This window comes from Phyllostomus hastatus, unplaced genomic scaffold (assembly GCF_019186645.2).
Source record: "Phyllostomus hastatus isolate PE091 unplaced genomic scaffold, TTU_PhHast_1.1 phas_contig_283, whole genome shotgun sequence".
NCBI lineage: Eukaryota > Metazoa > Chordata > Mammalia > Chiroptera > Phyllostomidae > Phyllostomus > Phyllostomus hastatus.
The window spans coordinates 13548274-13567212 of NW_025333833.1; the positions used below are offsets into that span (position 1 = coordinate 13548274).

General features: G+C 35.5%; 1 protein-coding gene across 3 annotated transcripts in view; it reads right to left on the reverse strand.

Moving 5' to 3' along the window:
• Positions 1-18939, reverse strand: part of TPR (translocated promoter region, nuclear basket protein) — a 61178-nt gene that overhangs the window by 17346 nt on the left and 24893 nt on the right. For all 3 annotated transcript variants that reach the window (XM_045838488.1, XM_045838486.1, XM_045838489.1), the window contains exons 23-43: positions 18507-18673; positions 17404-17556; positions 16866-16982; positions 15587-15790; positions 15292-15476; positions 14710-14857; positions 12941-13078; positions 12710-12841; positions 11429-11559; positions 10152-10362; positions 9745-9888; positions 9183-9381; positions 8013-8218; positions 7754-7815; positions 7003-7211; positions 5701-5973; positions 5353-5501; positions 4626-4709; positions 2009-2206; positions 1159-1290; positions 862-952 (exon numbers count right to left, since the gene is read on the reverse strand). In XM_045838488.1, coding sequence (XP_045694444.1) covers positions 862-952; positions 1159-1290; positions 2009-2206; positions 4626-4709; positions 5353-5501; positions 5701-5973; positions 7003-7211; positions 7754-7815; positions 8013-8218; positions 9183-9381; positions 9745-9888; positions 10152-10362; positions 11429-11559; positions 12710-12841; positions 12941-13078; positions 14710-14857; positions 15292-15476; positions 15587-15790; positions 16866-16982; positions 17404-17556; positions 18507-18673 — 3333 coding nt within the window. The remainder of the gene's footprint in view (positions 1-861; positions 953-1158; positions 1291-2008; positions 2207-4625; positions 4710-5352; positions 5502-5700; positions 5974-7002; positions 7212-7753; positions 7816-8012; positions 8219-9182; positions 9382-9744; positions 9889-10151; positions 10363-11428; positions 11560-12709; positions 12842-12940; positions 13079-14709; positions 14858-15291; positions 15477-15586; positions 15791-16865; positions 16983-17403; positions 17557-18506; positions 18674-18939) is intronic.

Genomic DNA, 18939 nt, shown 5'->3' on the forward strand with positions numbered 1-18939 from the left:
ATGCTTTGTAAATGTAAATTATTACCCAAAGTATCATTAATCAATCCCCACTTCATCTCCCTTAAAAACTGTTTTTCATTATATGGTTTTATAGTTTATTTTTCTCTTAAAAATTTGAAAACTGTCCTTATTTTCCTTAATTTGAATGAGTATATACCTTGTCCTTTAAAATACACAGGCCATATGAAAACTCAGAGACACTGTTTTCCCACTAGCCTAAATATGTAAGGTTTTCACTGTATTACTATTAATGATTTCGGCTTAGTATTACCTATAAAGCCAGGATATTATACTAGGTATCACCAATTCTTTAAAACATACTTTAAAATGATACTAAATTTTTTTTCCTATGAATTTCATAACCCTTTACTGCCTATAACATTTCAGTGGCCCTCCAGGACTCTCATCCTTTCGAAGATTTAACAAAAAACATGCTATATTGGTCAAAAAGTATTTTATTTATTGGATAATCAGACAATACTGCGCAAGTCCAATGCCCACAACTCTTGAAACGCGTGGCTTGATTAGACTCTTCCGGGTGTGACCTGCTGTCAGAAGTTCCTGACCTAGTTTTTCCACTTAATAAGGACAGCAGCAACACATGACACGGGTCATACTTTATCGCCTTCCAAATGCTCTAACCTTACAGCAGATGAGGTAGAAAAGACAGCGCAGCGAGTGCACTTTACAAAGATAAACACAGCAGACTTTAAGACAATAAAATGACAAAACTAGAACAAGAGCCAATCTTTTGCTTGCCAATTTAATAACCAAATTTTATTACCTATGTGATAATTAAATGCAATCCTAACTTAGAAAATATTACCAGAAATGTTCAATGGAAAAGACTAAAAATCTCACCACTGTTTTGAGAATCAGCAGCTCTCTGATTACTTTCACCTCCACCCATACTTTCTTCTGTCTCTGTACCCGGGTCAGTCCCGTCGCCGCCCTAGAAACAAAACACGAGCACTCAGTGCAAATAAGTTAGATGGAATCATCTTTAAAAATACTAACCGAGCCAAACCACAGTAAAAACAAACCCGAGGTATAAAAAGTTTCAGTGTGCTGAGAATACAGCCCTCTTTATACGCTTGGGGAACTGTAAGTTTTCCAAGGAAGCCCTTCAAACAAATGGTCAAAATCCTAACTGGTTACCTCGGCATCGTCAGCTTCATATCCATCATTGCCATCCGCACTGCCGGTGCCTTCGTTACTGTCGTCACCCTCGTCTCCCATCCCTGTGTCATCTTCATCGTCATCATCTTCCTCCTCCTCTTCTTCATAATCCTAGAAAAATTCCCCAGGTACAAATAAAGATCTCGGATCCAGCACTCGCGTTCTGCACATCTAGGTACCATGCTCAGACGTTTACGCGACACCCTGCCGATCAGACACAGGGCTGTCCTGCAAGTTGTCATGGGTTAGTTCAGTGGCAGCAAATTACTGTGAAGGTTACCAGAAGGAGCACAACACCAACCAATTCTGAAATTTAACTGTTCACAGGAGATCAGTCAGAAGGTTTAAAAGCACACTGTCTGGTTAAGGAAAGGACCGAAAATGCGAAGCTGTCAATACAGGATTAACTCAACTCAAACACAAAGTTTCACTTAAAATACACTTGAATTACTATGATACTTCAATTTCTTTTGAAAACAACTAGGGGACTCCATGAAAAAAAAAATCCTAGTTTATTCTATAGTTTCCAGAAACCATAGATCTTACAATTAAATCCACAGTCATTTATCAATAAGATTTAAGTTTAAGTAATCTAATAAATCCTAAAGTGCTTAGCAATCACTTAAAAAACAAACTGGGATATTCTATCCCTTTCTCAATTTCACTATAGAATATTAATTTAGGAGCTAATCAGGATAAAAGAAAGGCAAAAAACTCATTTATACTGATAAAGAATCAGAATTTATTGGCTGATACATTAGTAGTCTTGAGGATTTCAGCATTTCATCCAGGAATGTGAAAATAATGGGTGATTTCAAACCAAACTTACCTCATGATCTCCATCATTTTCATCATCATCGTCTTCTTCATCGTCACTGTCTATTACAATGACATCATCTCCTTTGCCTTGGCCATCTTGGGATGAAGTTGTCTGCTGCTCTGACTGAAGGGCTCCAAGGTCTATTTGTAAAGACTGAGAGGTTTCTTCACTGTCCTCCATGGGTGTGTAATCTCCCTGGGTGACTCCCTTTAAAAATTATTTTATAAAAGAATTATAAAAAGTGAAAATGCCTAAAAACTATCAGTAACATACCACGGACCCAAGTAAAGACTAAAGAATGCTTATGGACTACTAGCATTTTATTTTTAAAAATATGGTTTGCAAAAGCAGAATTTAAAAAACAAATAAAAGACGCTAAACTTCTGGGTTTCTTTACTGTCTTCCTAAAGAAGAATTACAGAAATATAACAAGTCACAATGTGATTCACATATGCAATTTAAAATTTTCTAGTAGCCACGTAAAAAGACAAGATACAAGTGAAATAAATCTAATAATATACTTAATAGAGATATAGAGACAAAACATTATTTCAACATATAATCAAATCTGCAATAAATCTTCAAAACCCAATGTGTACGTTACATTTACAGCATATTTCAACTCCCGGAACAGCCAGCGGGTTAAGTGACACTGCAGTAGCAGGCCAAAGTCGGGGGAAACCGCATGGACCCCGCAGCATAGAGATTCCCCCCCACATAAGAAACAGTCTGGAAAACACACTGAATAAGCTATCGTTACTGTCTTTTTACAAAGACACTTCCACCACCCCCAAACTGACTATCCTGAGCCTTCAAACCACATAAAAAAATCAGATATAAAAGTAATTCTTTGCTTAACTTATTCCCTCACAATTCCATTTTGTTAGATGCTCAAATAAACTGTGACTTTAACTTTATTTTTGGTATTCACTATATAAAAAATATCTGTTTTAGTAAGCATTCAGCAAAATCTGTTTTTTATATAAGCCAGAAACAATGTCTTCTGAACTAAATCGTTCATGAAGATTGTTTACTGTAACAGAAAAAAAGAGTAAAATCCTGATATAATTAAAAATGTGCCTCAAAGTGACACGCTTATTTCAAGAAAACCAAGACTTATCAAGAACATCTGTCTCATTGTCAGAAAATCAGAAAAGGGAACTCGTACACACTCAGTCAACAGTGCTAGACGGCAGAATGAAAAGCCAAATGGTATTTTCAAGTCTTAGACAATTTTGCCAGTCACAAGAAAAACTTTGCAGGTTTTAGTACAATTTAAACAAATCTAGCAATAAAATAGAAATTCAGATCTTATTATTTCAAAATTGTTATTATGCCCTTCAGATACTTGCTGAAAGATACATGAAAAAGAGGTCACTTAAGAGTGTTAGCTCTTCACCCTAAAGGTTTACTTATTTTCCTGTTTTTTAATCAAGGAAAACTGGATAAATTAACTTACAAAGTTAATACATCTAAGAAACTAAGTTTACCTGTAACCTATGGTTACTTATGATTAGCTTAAGATAATTCCTTGATTTTATAAAGATAAAATAATTTTAAAATAAAATAACCCTTAAAATTTATCCAGGCAGAACGCATTGTTTCAAGCTTAAGAGGACAATACATCTAGATGGTCTAAGCCCTGGCTGGTGTGGCTTAGTGGATTGAGTGCTGGCCTACAAACCAAAGGGTCACTGGTTCGATTCCCAGTCAAGGCACATTCCTGGGTTGTGGGCCAGGTCCCCAGTAGGGGCCACATGACAATCACACATTGACATTTATCTCCCTCCCTTCCCCTGTAGAAATAAATAAAATCTTAGAAAAAAAAATAGTGTTGTTTTGAGGATTAAATTAGTTAATAAGTGCAAATTTCTCAGAAACAACATGGCTTATAGTAATGAGTTCTGTGTTAACCATTAGCACTACTATATTATGAATTTTCCATTTGTGGGACAGAAGGATGGAAGGAAACTAATAAAACTTTGAGTGCCTAATATGTGATAGATACCACTTTAGGGTATTTTACAATATTAAAACTTACATTGTATTACTCCAACAGGTGAGAAAATTGAGGCTTAGAGAGAATTAACGACCTGCTTATAGTCACACAGCTTCTAAGTGGTAGAATTAGGAATGGAACCCCTGGTGCATCGTTACTTCACTTCTACTAGTTACTATGCATTTCTACTAGCGAGGCTGTCTCTAGGGAGGCTTTAATGAGAGTTCAAAGAGTGAAGAAGTGTATTCATGCATGTCCTTTCACAGATTAATGTACCGTACTTCGGTAAGGGAAGCAAAAAAAGACCAAGCATGGGTTAATACGAGACTCCAGCAGCGCTCATCCTTGCCAGTAACTGAGCGGATCATCTTTCTCATGCAAACTTTCAGCTACTAGTTTTCCATGTTAATCCATGCTAAGTATAAACAAAAGCATTTCCTTAATAAAGCTTAGAGAGCACTATACTAAGTAGGAGTAAAAGAAAGCAGAAAATGCACTGGTAATTCTAATATTTCATTAGATACAAAAGCAGCCAATTACAAGAAAGCCCAAGCAATGACTGAATTGTCAAAGCTAACTTCATTCATTAAAAGCAGCAATTTGTTACTTTAAGTATGTTTTACTTACTTCTCCAATGGAATCTTGAGAATCTTGGTTGTACACTTGAGTCTCTACCTCTCCATCAGTACTTTCTTCTGCCATAACTTCTTCCTGAATCACAACATACCAGGGGGTTAGTCATATCAGTTCATGAGATAAAGCGTTCAACTAAACTAGTTCCCCAATGAAATAAAACTCATCTGTAATTATAAAATTATACATCGCAAGTGTCCATTTATATTTACTTATAAAATATAATCACATACCTCTTCATTGATATAAAGCTATGAGCATTAGTTATGCTAATGAAATTAATTTAGTAGTCTCAATGTGTGACAGTAAAACAATTCATTATAATTTATCCTCAAAAAAAGAATAAAGGAGTACAATTTTGGTTAACCTAAGAAAAAGAGCAGGTAGCAGTTTAAAATGTCCATGAGACTATAAACTTCCTTATTCTTTGAGTTAAAAAAATGAAAGGAATTCAACAGGTTTTCTAACTATATTTTTAGAATTTAAATGGGAGCTAATTCATTTAAAGATATGCAAAGGATATAAATACTGTTGGCAACAGCAATAATACCTGGGCTGTCAGTGGAAACTTTGAAGTAAGTTAAGAGTTTTCTGGATTTGGGCCCCAAAGGCCCATTCACCTCATAACGCTGTAACTGAAGGGATATCTTATCTTAGCCCTATTGATAGAAGAAAACAAAAACAAAAACAAAAAACCACACACAGAAAGACCTTTACACACCTCAGTGCCTACAGGCGTAACACCTTTCAATTTCTTTGGAAGAGGCATTTCCACGGTATCATCCGAGACCTGGTCTGATGCTTCTATGGTGCTATCCTCTTCCTCTTCACGTGTTCGCTTCGGCAAAGAAGAACTTGGGGTAGCTGAAACTTTGAATTTAAATCTTGATTTAGCGCCTGATAATAACCTCAATTTAGGCAAAGTTAACTTTAAAAACTAAACACATTCATCCAGTCTAATACCTGGTAGAAAACAAGTATGTACAAAGAATACGTAAGATATGTATTATATCTAAGACACTACAAATGCACAGGCCTACTCCTAACTTCATTTAAAAATTCATCTTACCAGTGCCAAATACTGCTGTGGAAGTAGAAGGCCGCTCAACTGGCGAACTCTGAACCACCTCTACTATGTTTGGGGACAGCTCTTGACTGGCAGGCTCAATCTGGGGGTGACTCTGCTGAGTGGGCTGCACGAATGCTGTGGCCTGTGTCTGCTGCTGAACGGTTAAGATGGGTTGAGGGATAGAAGGCTGGACGTTAGGACTGGTGGAACGGACAGATCCACTTGTGCTCCCGAAAACTGGAACGTGCTCCACAGGCCCTTCTGACTGCATAGCTGAAAAGTAACGTAATATTTAATATGTTAAGTCTTCTATTCTTACCAAAGCTGAAACTATTGTCCCTGTTGTGTTATAGCTGACATCTTGAGTAGTTATGGGTATACATACATCTCTTACCATTCACTAGACAAAAACAGGAGGTTAATGTATTATTTATTTTTGTATTGTCTGTATAACTGATCAAGTAGCTGAATTAAATGAATATCCAAAATGGTTTTTTACCTATTACCCTATTTAACTTATATAAAATTATATAATATACATGAAATTTAGAAGATCAGAGTCAAATACGAGTTACTACGCATTATTTTGTTTCTAATAGATATAAAATGACTAGTAAAGTTTAACTGGTACATTGATATATTTAATAATCACTGTATTGAATGTAGCTGAAATAAAATATTCTGCTTTTATAGCATATACACATCATTATATATTTCTAAATATTTAAATAATTTACTAAATTCTAACATTTGTTAAGGCAAGAAGCCAAGGAAATTGCATTTAGTCAAGTTTTACTAAACATCTATCTAACCTGGTGTTGAATGAAAGGATTAAATAATGAAAATTCTTACCCTTTCAATCTAATGGAATAAAAAGGCATGTACTTAATGGAATTGTACCATGGAAACAAAGTGGAGAAAGCAATTAAAAGATCAGATAATTTCAATGAAAAAGTGATATGTGGGTTCAACCAGTGCCTCTAGTTTTCCATAGTGGATTTCATATCTTCTTAGCTGTTACAAGTGAAGATTTTGGTCCTAGAAAAATGTGCCATATACTGATAAGGGTGAATTTCCCCCCTTCTTTAGTTAAAGACCCAACAAAGAAAGAAGGGAGAAAATTTGCTGCATTAGTAAGTATCCTGGGAGGTACTCACTTGAAAATATTAACTGCCTTCTTTAATGATCACATCTGACTTTAGTTTTAGTGGAAGTGTCATTTCTCCCTAGAGTTACTGTCATCCTCCCATAACAAATCTAAACAAGCAGCCAGTCCACTCATATCTGTACTGCTTTACTTACCTTCCTGCGACTCCACTTGTGTAGTGGGCATCACTGTAGCTGTTGGGGTAGTAGTAGGGTTTGTAACAGTTGCAGGTGTAACCATGGGGCGGATACTAGCCCTGGGTGTAGACTTATTCCCAGCCATCGCTGCGGCTGTCACTTTACTTGGCGTAGAGACAACAGGGGTTGGCTTGATATTCGCTGTTGGTGGGTCTGATGTGCTGGCACTTACAGAGGGGAAAATACAAGAATAACTGAATTACATAAATGTTCTTTACAAAGTACACACACTCTGTCAAAAAACAAAGCGCATATATTTCCTGAAGTGAGTGCTTCAGACCTTACTACTTTTTTTTCCTAACATTGCTTTGGGTAGACTTTTGGCAGATTAAAACAAACAAAAACAAACAAACAGTGAATATAATTCTATGGTTTTTGTTCACTAAATATTTCAAAACTCTTACTGAAGAGGTTTTGAATTTAAGCATTAACATCTGTGCAGGAAAACTCAACTGTTGACCATTTTACCTAAGTCTCAGCCCAGCCTCTTATATTTGTATGTTTAACATCACAGGGAGAATTAGTAGCCTATCTGAGATGTCAATCACAAACTAAAAGATGGAAGGTGTTTTCTTTGTCACAAAACTCTACCTGATGGGACATACTTTCTGTAGTAGAGTACAAAGATATGTTTTCTCCCCAAAGATCTCTATATCTTCCCGAAAGTTTAAAATAAAAACGGACAGAATAGAAATGAACTAAAACTCACATTCCTCTTTCCCCAGAAGCTGGAGTTGTTTTCAACGTGATCTGTCTCTGCTGTTCTGGGACCTATAAATAAAAGAAAAACTATGGATTACTAAGCCTGTACCACAGGATTCCATCGAACAGTACCATCAAAATATGTTCACACTCTCTGTATTTCTGGTTTAGCCAAAATTCACTGTGATAAAGGCTCCCCAGTCAACAGACACCTTCAAGTAAAATGTACAGAAAGATTTGTCATTGTGACAGAATTAGCTAATCACCTTATTAGTAGGTTCTTGAGGCTCATCTCTCTGCTCAAGGTGTCTCTCTTGATGCTCCCTGAGTTCTCTTTCCAAGCGACTAATTCGACCTTCATATTGTGACTTAAGAGCAGTCATACGAACATCCAATTCATCCTTCTGCTGATCTAAGGCTCCGTTCCTTTGTTTAAGCTCCTCATTTTCTTTAGTTAGCTGATCTTTTACACCTAAAGAGGTAAACATGTGATTCTATTAATATTATAATCAAACACTGAAAATAAGGAATATTTATATACTTAATAGACATTCAAAGGTCATCAAATTCTATTCTTGAACTTTTAATAATACATTTGCAATAATTCTAATACCTGATACATCTCAACAGGTGAGGTTCTAAACATGTTTTTATTGCTCCAGTATAAATTATATTCCAACATAAAAATAGGTGACTTTTCCTAACAAAGATCAGATAAAGAATTCACCATAAACTGCAAGTCCTTTTATATGGCCTTTAATATTTCAATGTATATTATTAAATGCAAGAACATTATAAATTACACAACTTTCATTTCATACCATCTATTGCATATACTCAAAAATAAGTATTTTTTCCATCTTATTTGTTACTGAGACACTATCTTAGGGGTCATTAAAAAATTGCTCATAATAAAACCCAGCTGATTTGGCATTGTATTTACCTACTAAGCAAATGGGTAAGCAAGTTACAGTGAAGCCCAGTGTGTAGCAACACTGGGCTGCTCTGAAACCTGGCATGTTCCCTGAAGGGCTGGAGGGGCCCTCAGTGCAGTGAGGCACAGAAAAATCCCTAGGCTGGTAGGGGCCAGTGTTCTCCAGGAGTCTACAGAGGGCCTGTGGACGGTATACTGTAGACTCAAAGGACCTCCATCAAAAGGTCGCGATAGTTACGCACTAAAGGAAAAAGACAGCAGTACTCCCTATCTATTTACCACCAGTTAACAAGAAAGACTTCATATACAAGTACCACCTCATTCCTTGAAAATTAAGATTGCTCTTGTTGTGTCCACTTAAGTAAACCTAATACTTAAAACACACACTACAGAGAGATCACTTTATAATATTTACTTTTTTCTTTTCCACTTAATGTTAAGCCCACATCAATTAACTAACTTTCACGATCAAGTTTAAACCTTCAAGTATCCAGAAACTTACCAGCTAAATGTGCAATTTTTGATTTTGCTGCCACAATAGCCTTTCTGGTCTTTTCCTCCTTTTCGGTTATCTGCTGTCGGAGCTGCTCCTCCTGCGTGGTTCTGTCTTGCAGATCCTGGCGAAGTCGTGAAAGTTCGGATTGAAGCTGCACAGTCTGTTCCTGGAGATTTCTTGCTTCCGTCTCTTTTTCAGATAATGTCTTTCAAGGAAAACAAAGTATATACTATGTAAATCAATCAAATCAACATACACTGTATGCCCTGCAGACTTAAAATGTAAAGCATTATTTTGCTTGTTTCAGTGGAAGTATAAACATAAAGTGTTGATCAAACCAAGTAAGTGAACACTTGACAATGATCAGACATTACTTACAGACACGAGTTATTAAAAGTAAAAAGGATAAAATACACATTTTCATATGACAAGTGAAAATGTTAGTATTTAACATATATTTCTTTTTTAAATTCCTTTTTATCCCTGAATAGCATTTCATCCTATTTCTTTAGGCATTCACCCAGGGAAGGACTGGGACAGACACCTTCACTCTCTCTCACACTCATACCTTCTGCAGATGCTCCACTTGGCTCTCGAGCGATTTTGACTTTGTTTCAGCTTGGGTAAGGGTTTCTTTGAGCTCCTGCATTTCCTGGACTGACACATGGTGTTCCTGATGGTCTCCAGAAGACAGAGCTGAGGCCTCATTGACCTGACATAACAATAAAGAGGAATCTTAAATAACAATATCATAAATTAGCTAATATTCAAGTTTAGAATCTAAAAGTCAATAATCAAAATTATGAAGAAATAAGATTTTTAAAAGTCATCCTGTTTGTTCAGGTCCTTGGCCCATTTGCCTGATACATAAAACAGTGTGCAAATTGTGTAGATCAAAACTGTGTACCTCAAAAAATGTATTATACACACACACACAAAAAGTATACATACAATAAGGAAGTCACTTCAAAATACCTTATCTTGTTGTGCTTTGAGTTCTTCATATTGAGTCTTGTACCTACGTCCAATTTTCTTAACTTGAGTAATAGTTTTGACTTTTTCTTGGATATCAATTATTTTGGCATCTAAGTCCTTTTGAACACTTTCCTTTTCAGTTCTTACTTTATTTAACTCTTCCTTTAGACTCTGGATTAAGTTCTGGTTGTTAGTCAAAGATGCATTTGATCTAAACAAAAAAACAATCAAAGACTAAGTATATGAGATTTTCAAGTTTTAAAATCCTTTAATTTACATTTTTATTGTTGCGTTAGTAAAATTTTTATTTAAAACTCCTATAAAACTACATATACTTCAAGAGATAATTCGTCAACTTATGAACCCGCGGTCTATAAAAAGATCTTACTTGCTCATTACACATAGGTTGTACACAGCCATGGCAGAGGAGAAAAACTGAGTCACAAGCAGTCAAGTAACATGCACAATTTTACAGAGTAAGCGTCGGTACAGTTTTTAATCCACATCAGTCTGATAGCAAAATCTACACTCCATGTGACCGGGTGTTGAGTAAATGCTAGGTTTTGTAGAGCATATACAGTTGCTCTTCCTTTTAAAAACATTTTAAAAATGTAAACATCATTTTAGCTTATAAGCCATACAAAACGGGCCTGTGGGGTAGAGCTTCCAAACCCTGTACTTTAACATAAACTTAAATCAGATTACCCTGAATTAGGAATACGGGTTTAACAACTACTAACTATAACCTTAGGTACCTTTATGAATCTTAGTTTCCTAAAGCATAATGTAAATAGGGGCTATGACATGGACAAATGACATTAAATCTTTAAAAAAGTAAACCATAAACATTAATTTTAATATTCAACTTATCTTTAAAAGGACAAGCTCATCAAAAACTTGTTACTTATATACCTCACTGAAGTCTCTCAAAATAGGTTCATAAATATATTTTAACCAAAACAAAAATAGAAACCAATTTGCAAAAGTTATTTTGACTGTTCAGAAGATAAACATATTAAACTTTAGACTTGTACCAACTGAGTAGTTTTTTTTAAAAAGTAACAAAATATAGATAAGTAATTTGTATGTGAAGGCATAAAATAAACTACTCCATGCTTGGCTCCTTAAGGTAATAAAGGGAAAAGTCACATGTGAAGGCTCCAGCATTTTCTATTCTTTCTAAAATCAGGAAGGACACAGGGCGAGTCTTATAAAGAGTGGAAACAAACTTCTTTAAGATTTCACATTTCCTATACAACTCAAGGCTTTCTATGTACCTTGCAATCTCAGCTTTAAGTCTCCCAACTTCTTCAGTTAACTGTTGAATACGCTTAGTATGAACTTCCTTTTCCGAAAGGAGCTTCCGATATTCTTCTGTATCTGGATCTTTCTGTTGATTTATTAGATGCTAAAACAGCAAAAATGCATAACACCATTTTGTAAGTTTTATCAAATTACTGTGCTATAAAGTAGAAGAACATCTAATTATTTTTATATTAGGTATCTTGCATACACAGTAACAAAACACCAACTACAGGATAATTTAAGATCAAAGCTTTAATCCACTTAGTTAAAAAAGTCTAGCCAAAATGGAAAGGGAAAATAAAATGTCATTAACTATTCATTATATAGATGTGGCAGTTGTTCATATGAAAAATAATAATTGATAAATAATAATACAAGAATAAATGCTGTATCGTGTACTCCCAACTGTAAACCTACTTTTGCCCCATCCTGTGTTTTCATAGTTGCAAACAAACATTTCAGAATAGTTACAACAGAACCAAATAAAGAGACCCCAAAATCTATAAGCTTTTAATAGTAAATAAACACCTAATTTCATTAAAGTAACATTTACAAGTAAAAATGTTTCTAATATACTGTAATCTAGAAAAAAATGAAAATCCTAACTATAACTGCCTAGGAAAAGCAGAAAAATTAATGGTCTCTTAAACTCTACAGTCCTACTCAGATAACAATGGTGACCACTCAAAACCACTCATTTTTCTAGGTAGCAGGTGATGGGTGACCTGTTTTACATTTATTATTTAATTTTTGTAACATGGAAATTAGTATTATAGCCTCATTTTTACAAATGAGGAAAATTGGCTCGTAAGACTAAGGATGTCTCACGAGTCACATAACGAGTACATGGTGAGGCAGATTTTCATCCTTCTGACTGAATACACAGCTGGAGTTTCTAACCATACTATGCGATACGGTTTTGTCCCCCCTTCAAAAGGTTTCCAGGGAACAAATCTTCTCAAAGTGCTTCGATAACCTGTATAAATCCATTTTCTCATGTACACAAGTATTTCAGAGATAAAGTAAAATCCTAAATTTGTAATTAAAAGACATAAACTAGCTGTTTATGACCAAAACAAAACAAAATATGACCAAAAAATTTAAAAACTAAGTTGCATGTACATGTAACATATTAGACTTTCATGTTAAAAACAGTAATTTTCACCAGTTCTTCAAATCATTTATCCCCTTAAACTTCATCCTGTTTAAAAGAAAGATGTTTCCATGTTCAGAATGGGTTTAATCACACTGACCTGATTGCGGGCTTTCCAACGTTTGACATCTTCTTCCAACAGCTTCTTCTCTGCTTGCAGCATGCCACTCTTCTCACTGAGCTCGGCATTGGCTTCTTGTAAAGGTAAGATATCTAACTCCAGTTTCCTCACCTAAAAACAACGCCGATTCGTTTTTAACACCTGATGGATAAATCCACTTCATTTTAACAAAAATAACATGCTTCTACTCTTGACTAGTAAGTTACAAACCTTTGCTTGCATCTGTTGTAGCTCCTGCTCTAGCCTCTCCTTTTCTTCCCTTAGCATCTTATTGGTCTCCATAACCACGTTCATTGTCTCGGTTTTCTTCATCAGTTCTTCATGCTGGGCCATTGTTTTTGCAGTTACCTAAAGATTTGAAACATGGGTATACACCAACATCCAACAATAGGTGAAGACCTATCTTTTCCTACCAGTTCTAATCTTCCCTAGAGAATTTAAATGTCAACTTCTAAAACTAAAATTTTGAAAGTTTTATATGTTTATCTTTCTGTGATGCTTGCTAAGTACAAAGAGTTTAAACAAATGCAAGAAATCACAACGATGAAAGTGAAAAGGTACTGCAAACCCCACCAACAAATAACCCATTCTACCATTAGGTAAAAACAACAATCCAGATCTCTGTCTTTCTCTATCCTTTTTCTTGGTGCACTGAATTTAATAATCATTCTAACATGTTATTTTGGTCCTTCTCCAACCTTTGTTCAGAAAATCTTTCTCATTTCATTCAGTTGTTCCATCAGTTTGGCTCTGAGCACTTTTCCTGAGTATTTGTTCAATTGTAAAGAACTTTTTTCTGGTTCTCACTGAGTGTAATTATCCACCTTTTACACATGCACTTAGTAGTCCTCTAGCCATTTTTCAAAACCATGGCTCATGGTTACCACCCAACAGTGTTCACAGTGGATAAACGTTCCGTTATTTCTGACATGTGTTACTTCTTGACTTTTGTTCACTGTATGTTAAGAGCTGGTTTTTCCCCTATAACTTGTTTGTGGGCTGGGCATCTTGTAGTATTATTTGTCTTCCTATAACCCAAAAGAGCAGCAAAGGAAGCAGGAGAGATTGAGTGAATATGTAACCTTTGTTAATAACCCTGATTCTGCTGCTTTTCCTCCAAGTGAAATAGAGGGTCTGTTTATTATATCTATGATGGGACATATTTGAACTTGGATTGCTTCCTCAACATGATGTAATTCTGGAACTTTTAATTTCTTTATGAAAACATATATTCTAAAGATCTAACTTCACTTTCCTATTTCAGTGTTTTCTCTCTAGCAGTCATTCCAACTACCTATCAGTTAAAAATAGAGAAATGATTCAAGGTCTTAATTGCCTCCCTTCCAGATGTGGGGTTTTGTTACTGCAGCTCCTCAGAATGAGGTCATGCAGTAAGTTTTTGGGTGTTAGTGAGGGTTAGAGTTGAGCTTTGTTGAGACCATCCATTCATTGTAGAACCTTCTTTTCCTTTCTTTGGTTGATAGATGTTACAATTTTTTTTTTGCTCCTTTGCTGAGAAGAAATATTCTATTGCAGTCTCTGTCCACTACATTACCCTAGAATGTCCAGATGCATATATAATGACAACTACAACAATTCAGATAACTAAAATGTAAGCACTTATTATGCACCAGACATGATTCTAAATGTTTCACATGTACTAACTCAATCCCAGTTATCATCATCTCCATTTACAAATGAGGAAATTTCAGAGCAGGGAAGTTAAACAATATATCTAAAGTACACATCTAATGATATGAAGCTAGAATTTGAAACCACAATCTCATTGTGGTTTCTCACTGTGGTAATCTCATTATCACTAGCCTGTTAACACTAAACTGTATCAGTGTTTAGTAATGTTTAATGAATGGATGAGCTTAGGAAGACTACTCATTTCTAATTAAATTCTATGTCATCAGAAACTACAATCACTTTTCCACTTGATTTAACAACTGCTTTCTTAAATCTTGGACACACACCTGGACCTTCTCTCTTTCAGCGTTCAGACTGTCCTGCAGCTCCTGCAGTTCCCTCTCCAGCAGTTCCACCCTCTGCCGGTAACGCAGGCTCTCGACCTGAGCCACCTCAAACCTCGTTTCAGCAATTTCTTTCTCTCGTCGTATGAATCTGCAAGAACATATTAAGATTTTATTTGAATAAAAAAACGACAATACTTCAAAACTTGGGTAATTTTAAGGCAACAAGATCCATTCACACTTTAATAACTATGTTTACATTAATAAATAATAAGATATTTATTAGAGACGGTCGCTTTGGAAATGTGTATCTTTAAAATGATCTGAAAGGCATTTAGTTTTTCAAAGAATCCACTCAAGTTCTCACTATCAAACTCAACTTAAAGCCATTTACCTAAACTGGCATGTCTGAATGTCAGAAGCGACCACTATGTGGACGGCAGTGGGTCTGTTGGCCAGTAAGAGACAGTGTGAGCTGTATAACTAAATAGCACATAACCCCCACTTCTCTAATCTATACATTTGTCGTTAACATTTCAGTTGTCACACCACAGAAATAAAGCATTAAGAATATACTGCATTTACCTGAGAATTTCTAAAATTTGTTCTTGTGATTTTCCTTCTTCACTGAAAGATACATTCAATGGGCCTTGTACACCTTCCTTCACAGAGGCAACCACCTTGTCACTTAATTTTTCAATCTGATCATGAAGTAATCTATTCTGTTTCTCTAGATCTTCACAGCGAGACATAAACTTGGAAACTTCATCCTGTAAAAGTCAAGACTCTGTCATAACAGCAGATTTCCCCATGGATATTGAAAAGAAAAACCCAAACTTTTCAATTCTCCAGAACATTCTGTGATGATGTACAATAATACCTTTAACATTCTCTCTCTTTCCTCCCAAGAGGCTTTACATTCCAACAACTGTGACTCGGCCTTCTGGGCGGTTTCTTCCAAATGCTGCCGGACCGAGGCCATTTTGGAAACCTGCTCCTTGACGGCCTGCAGAGCTTCGACGTCAGCCGCGTGCAGCATCAGCTCCCGCTCATACTTATTCTGAGCTTCCACGGCTATTTTAGCCTGCACGCAATCACATTCCCCACACACAAGTGATTAAAACCCCGATTTATTCAGTACAAAAGAAGATGCACATTGCATTATGTAAAATAATAGAAGTGGAGACAATAAAAATGCAGCAAAATAAAATAATTAAAAGTTATGCTACTTTCTATTTGATGAAAAGAGCTGGCTCAAATGAAACTTATGAAGACTATGTAGCAATTTGGGACAGATTTTATAAAATAAAAGCTAAATATAACTCATTTATGTAAAATATATGCATACACATGCAAAAACTTAGAATGAAAATAATTTGAAAACTGTATTATAGATACATTGTCTGATTTTAATTTCCAATGTTATGCTGTTTGGCAATAAGAAAAGGACAATTCGTTTCGTCTCATTTACCTCTGAAGCATGTCCCCCTGCATCCCATTTTTAAAGCAACTGTGATATATATACATGTTATGTATATGTAGTAAGCAATAAAGATGAGACCAAATAACTGGCTATTAATATACCAATGAACTCAAAAATCAGAACATTAGTGATATTCTTAGATATTCATTTCCCATTCCACCATTTCAATAATCCCCTGAACTGTGTTTTATTATTTTTTATTCATAAAAAATATGAAAAACTTTATCACATAGGCATGTGTGGGCGTGTGAGTACACATACTTAAATAATTTCATTCTATATTTCTTAAGCTTTAAAAGAAGTGGTGTATAAAAATCTGTAACCTCAGTAATGTACTAAAAATGTTTTGCTAAGGAAATTATCTCTATCTCATCCATAATATAGTTTCATAATCAGAACTAGTAGGTTACAACAATAAAAAAGTTTGCAAATGAGAGCAAGTATACATTTACTGTCCTTCTCCTACTTTTATATTTCACCATGTATCAAGATTGTTTTGTTAATGAATATTATACTATTTATGTTTAGCCTTCCTCTACACTTTTCAACTGATCTTAGTCTAAGTTCCACAAAAGTGGAAATCGCCTTGTATTTCCACTTGTAGACCCTACGACTGCTCCCTAGGACCAAAGCTCACCTGTCGGTACTGTCAGTACAGAGAGTCAGAGACACTTACTTGCTCCTGACAGTCACGTCTGGCTTGCTGTTCGTTGCTCAAAGCCGTGCTTGCTCTCTGAAGAGCTTCTTGTACTTCATTCTGGACACTGCTGAGTGTTTTCTTTAATTCAGATAACTGAATTGAAAGAACAAGATTAAAGTCACAGTTAATTATAAACTTACTTTTAAGATACTGAAGGACAGATATTTTTTAAAACTCAATTAGACCTTCTTATAAGTAATTTAAGATAGTTACAACCTGATATAATCTGCAAACTTACAGCTCCATACTCCCTCCCTACTAATACTTGCAAAAGTCTGTTCTCAGGCAGAGGTTTGTAAAAAGCAGCACTGAGACCTACACCATAATGCAGTCTTAAATAATCAAAGGAAACTTGAATAGATTTCCAGAGCAATGTAAAACATAAAACTGAAATTGTTGGGTTTGGGTTCAATCAGTATCTGTTGAGATGAATCAAATGGTAACTAATACGCTATTTAAAAGAATTCAAGTCCGTATACACACAAAGATTTACATGGTTAGTAACATAATTTACCTGTTGTTCCATGCTCTCTATGGCTTTTCTCTTGTCATCCTGAAGTTCCTGTTTTTCCTTCTCCACTTCCATCAACTTCTTTTCCAACTGTGTCTGAAACTCAGCCGACTCTTTTAAACGAACTTCAATATTCTTACGTACTTCCTCTGTCACCTTCACCATCATCCCAACAGTAGGATACACGTATTATACACATTTAAAATTAAACAAGTACTTTCTCCAAATCTAAGCTAAATTTGAAAAGTACTAACATTGTTTGTCTTTAAAAAAAATCCATCAATAGTTGACTAATGAGTTCAAAAACATTTAAAACTATAAGCATAATTTACCTCTCAACTTGGCTATTGGCCATTTTTCTCTTTTGAAGGGAAATTTCCAATTCTCATTTCTCCCTCAATCTGCATGTCCCCTCGCCAACTCTGTCCTTTCTATGAGTGAAAGGATTCCCCCACCCCCACCTGTTTTGATTTCCATGATGCCAACTACAAAAGGATCTTTTAAAACTGTGGCCCTAGACTACTGCTATGGCCTCCCAAAATGAATTTTGTATTCTTTAATCTGCTATATTAATCTTGCTATTTAAAACAAATTATATGTATAATATGTTGGGGGGAATCATTTAATCATTTTACAAAGCATGACATTCAAAACACTTCACTTTTGGTTCTGGACCACACTTTTGATTACATGCCTCAGTACTTCACACTAGCCAAACTGTTATCCTCTTGAAGCCTTCCTGTCTTGGAAGAGGGTTCCTGCTACACAGTAACTTTCTCTGACTGTCCAAATGATACTTCCAAGACTGTACAAAAATGCCATCTATTTTACGACATTGTCCCTGGTCAGGAGACAAATACCCTCACATACCTCCCACTCACATCAACATCTGACTTGTACCTTTCCTACAGAGATCATGCCCTCCCTGGTTTTACAAATTTTGTGGGTTGTTTTAATCTTGCTGATTACACTCAAGCACTTTTTAAGAGGTAAGCAGAAGGACATCAGCTCAACTCACCCTAACCAGCGTGCCTTACACACAGCAGGCTCCTTACTAAAAGGAAATGCTAACAAGTGCATTCAAATTTTATTCAAATTGTGTATACCTGTTTTTCCTTGTTAAGGGATTCCTCTAAACTGGTAACCATGGCTCGATACTGCTCCACGTTACTAGTGCTTGTTCTGAGTCTCTCCTTCAAGTCATTCACCTGCTCTTCCATCTGCCGCAGTTGACTCAGAAGATCATCCACATCTTCCTTGTTGCTGGGCTGACCTAAGAGATTTGACATTAACATTCACATTTTAAATGATCTAAGAGACAAGTGTTATCAAAGAGTTTGTAAAACTGGGATTAAGGCTCAAATGTACAAGTACTTAACTACCTAGGAAGTATGTTTCAACCCATGCTGAATACCAAAATAAAAACAGCTATTTAGTCAGTATGTCTTAAAAAAAAAATCAAATATCTGAAATCCTCTGTTACGGATAGTAAGGATATTTCACAGAGAAAAATACAACATATTTCCACTAATCTGAGGA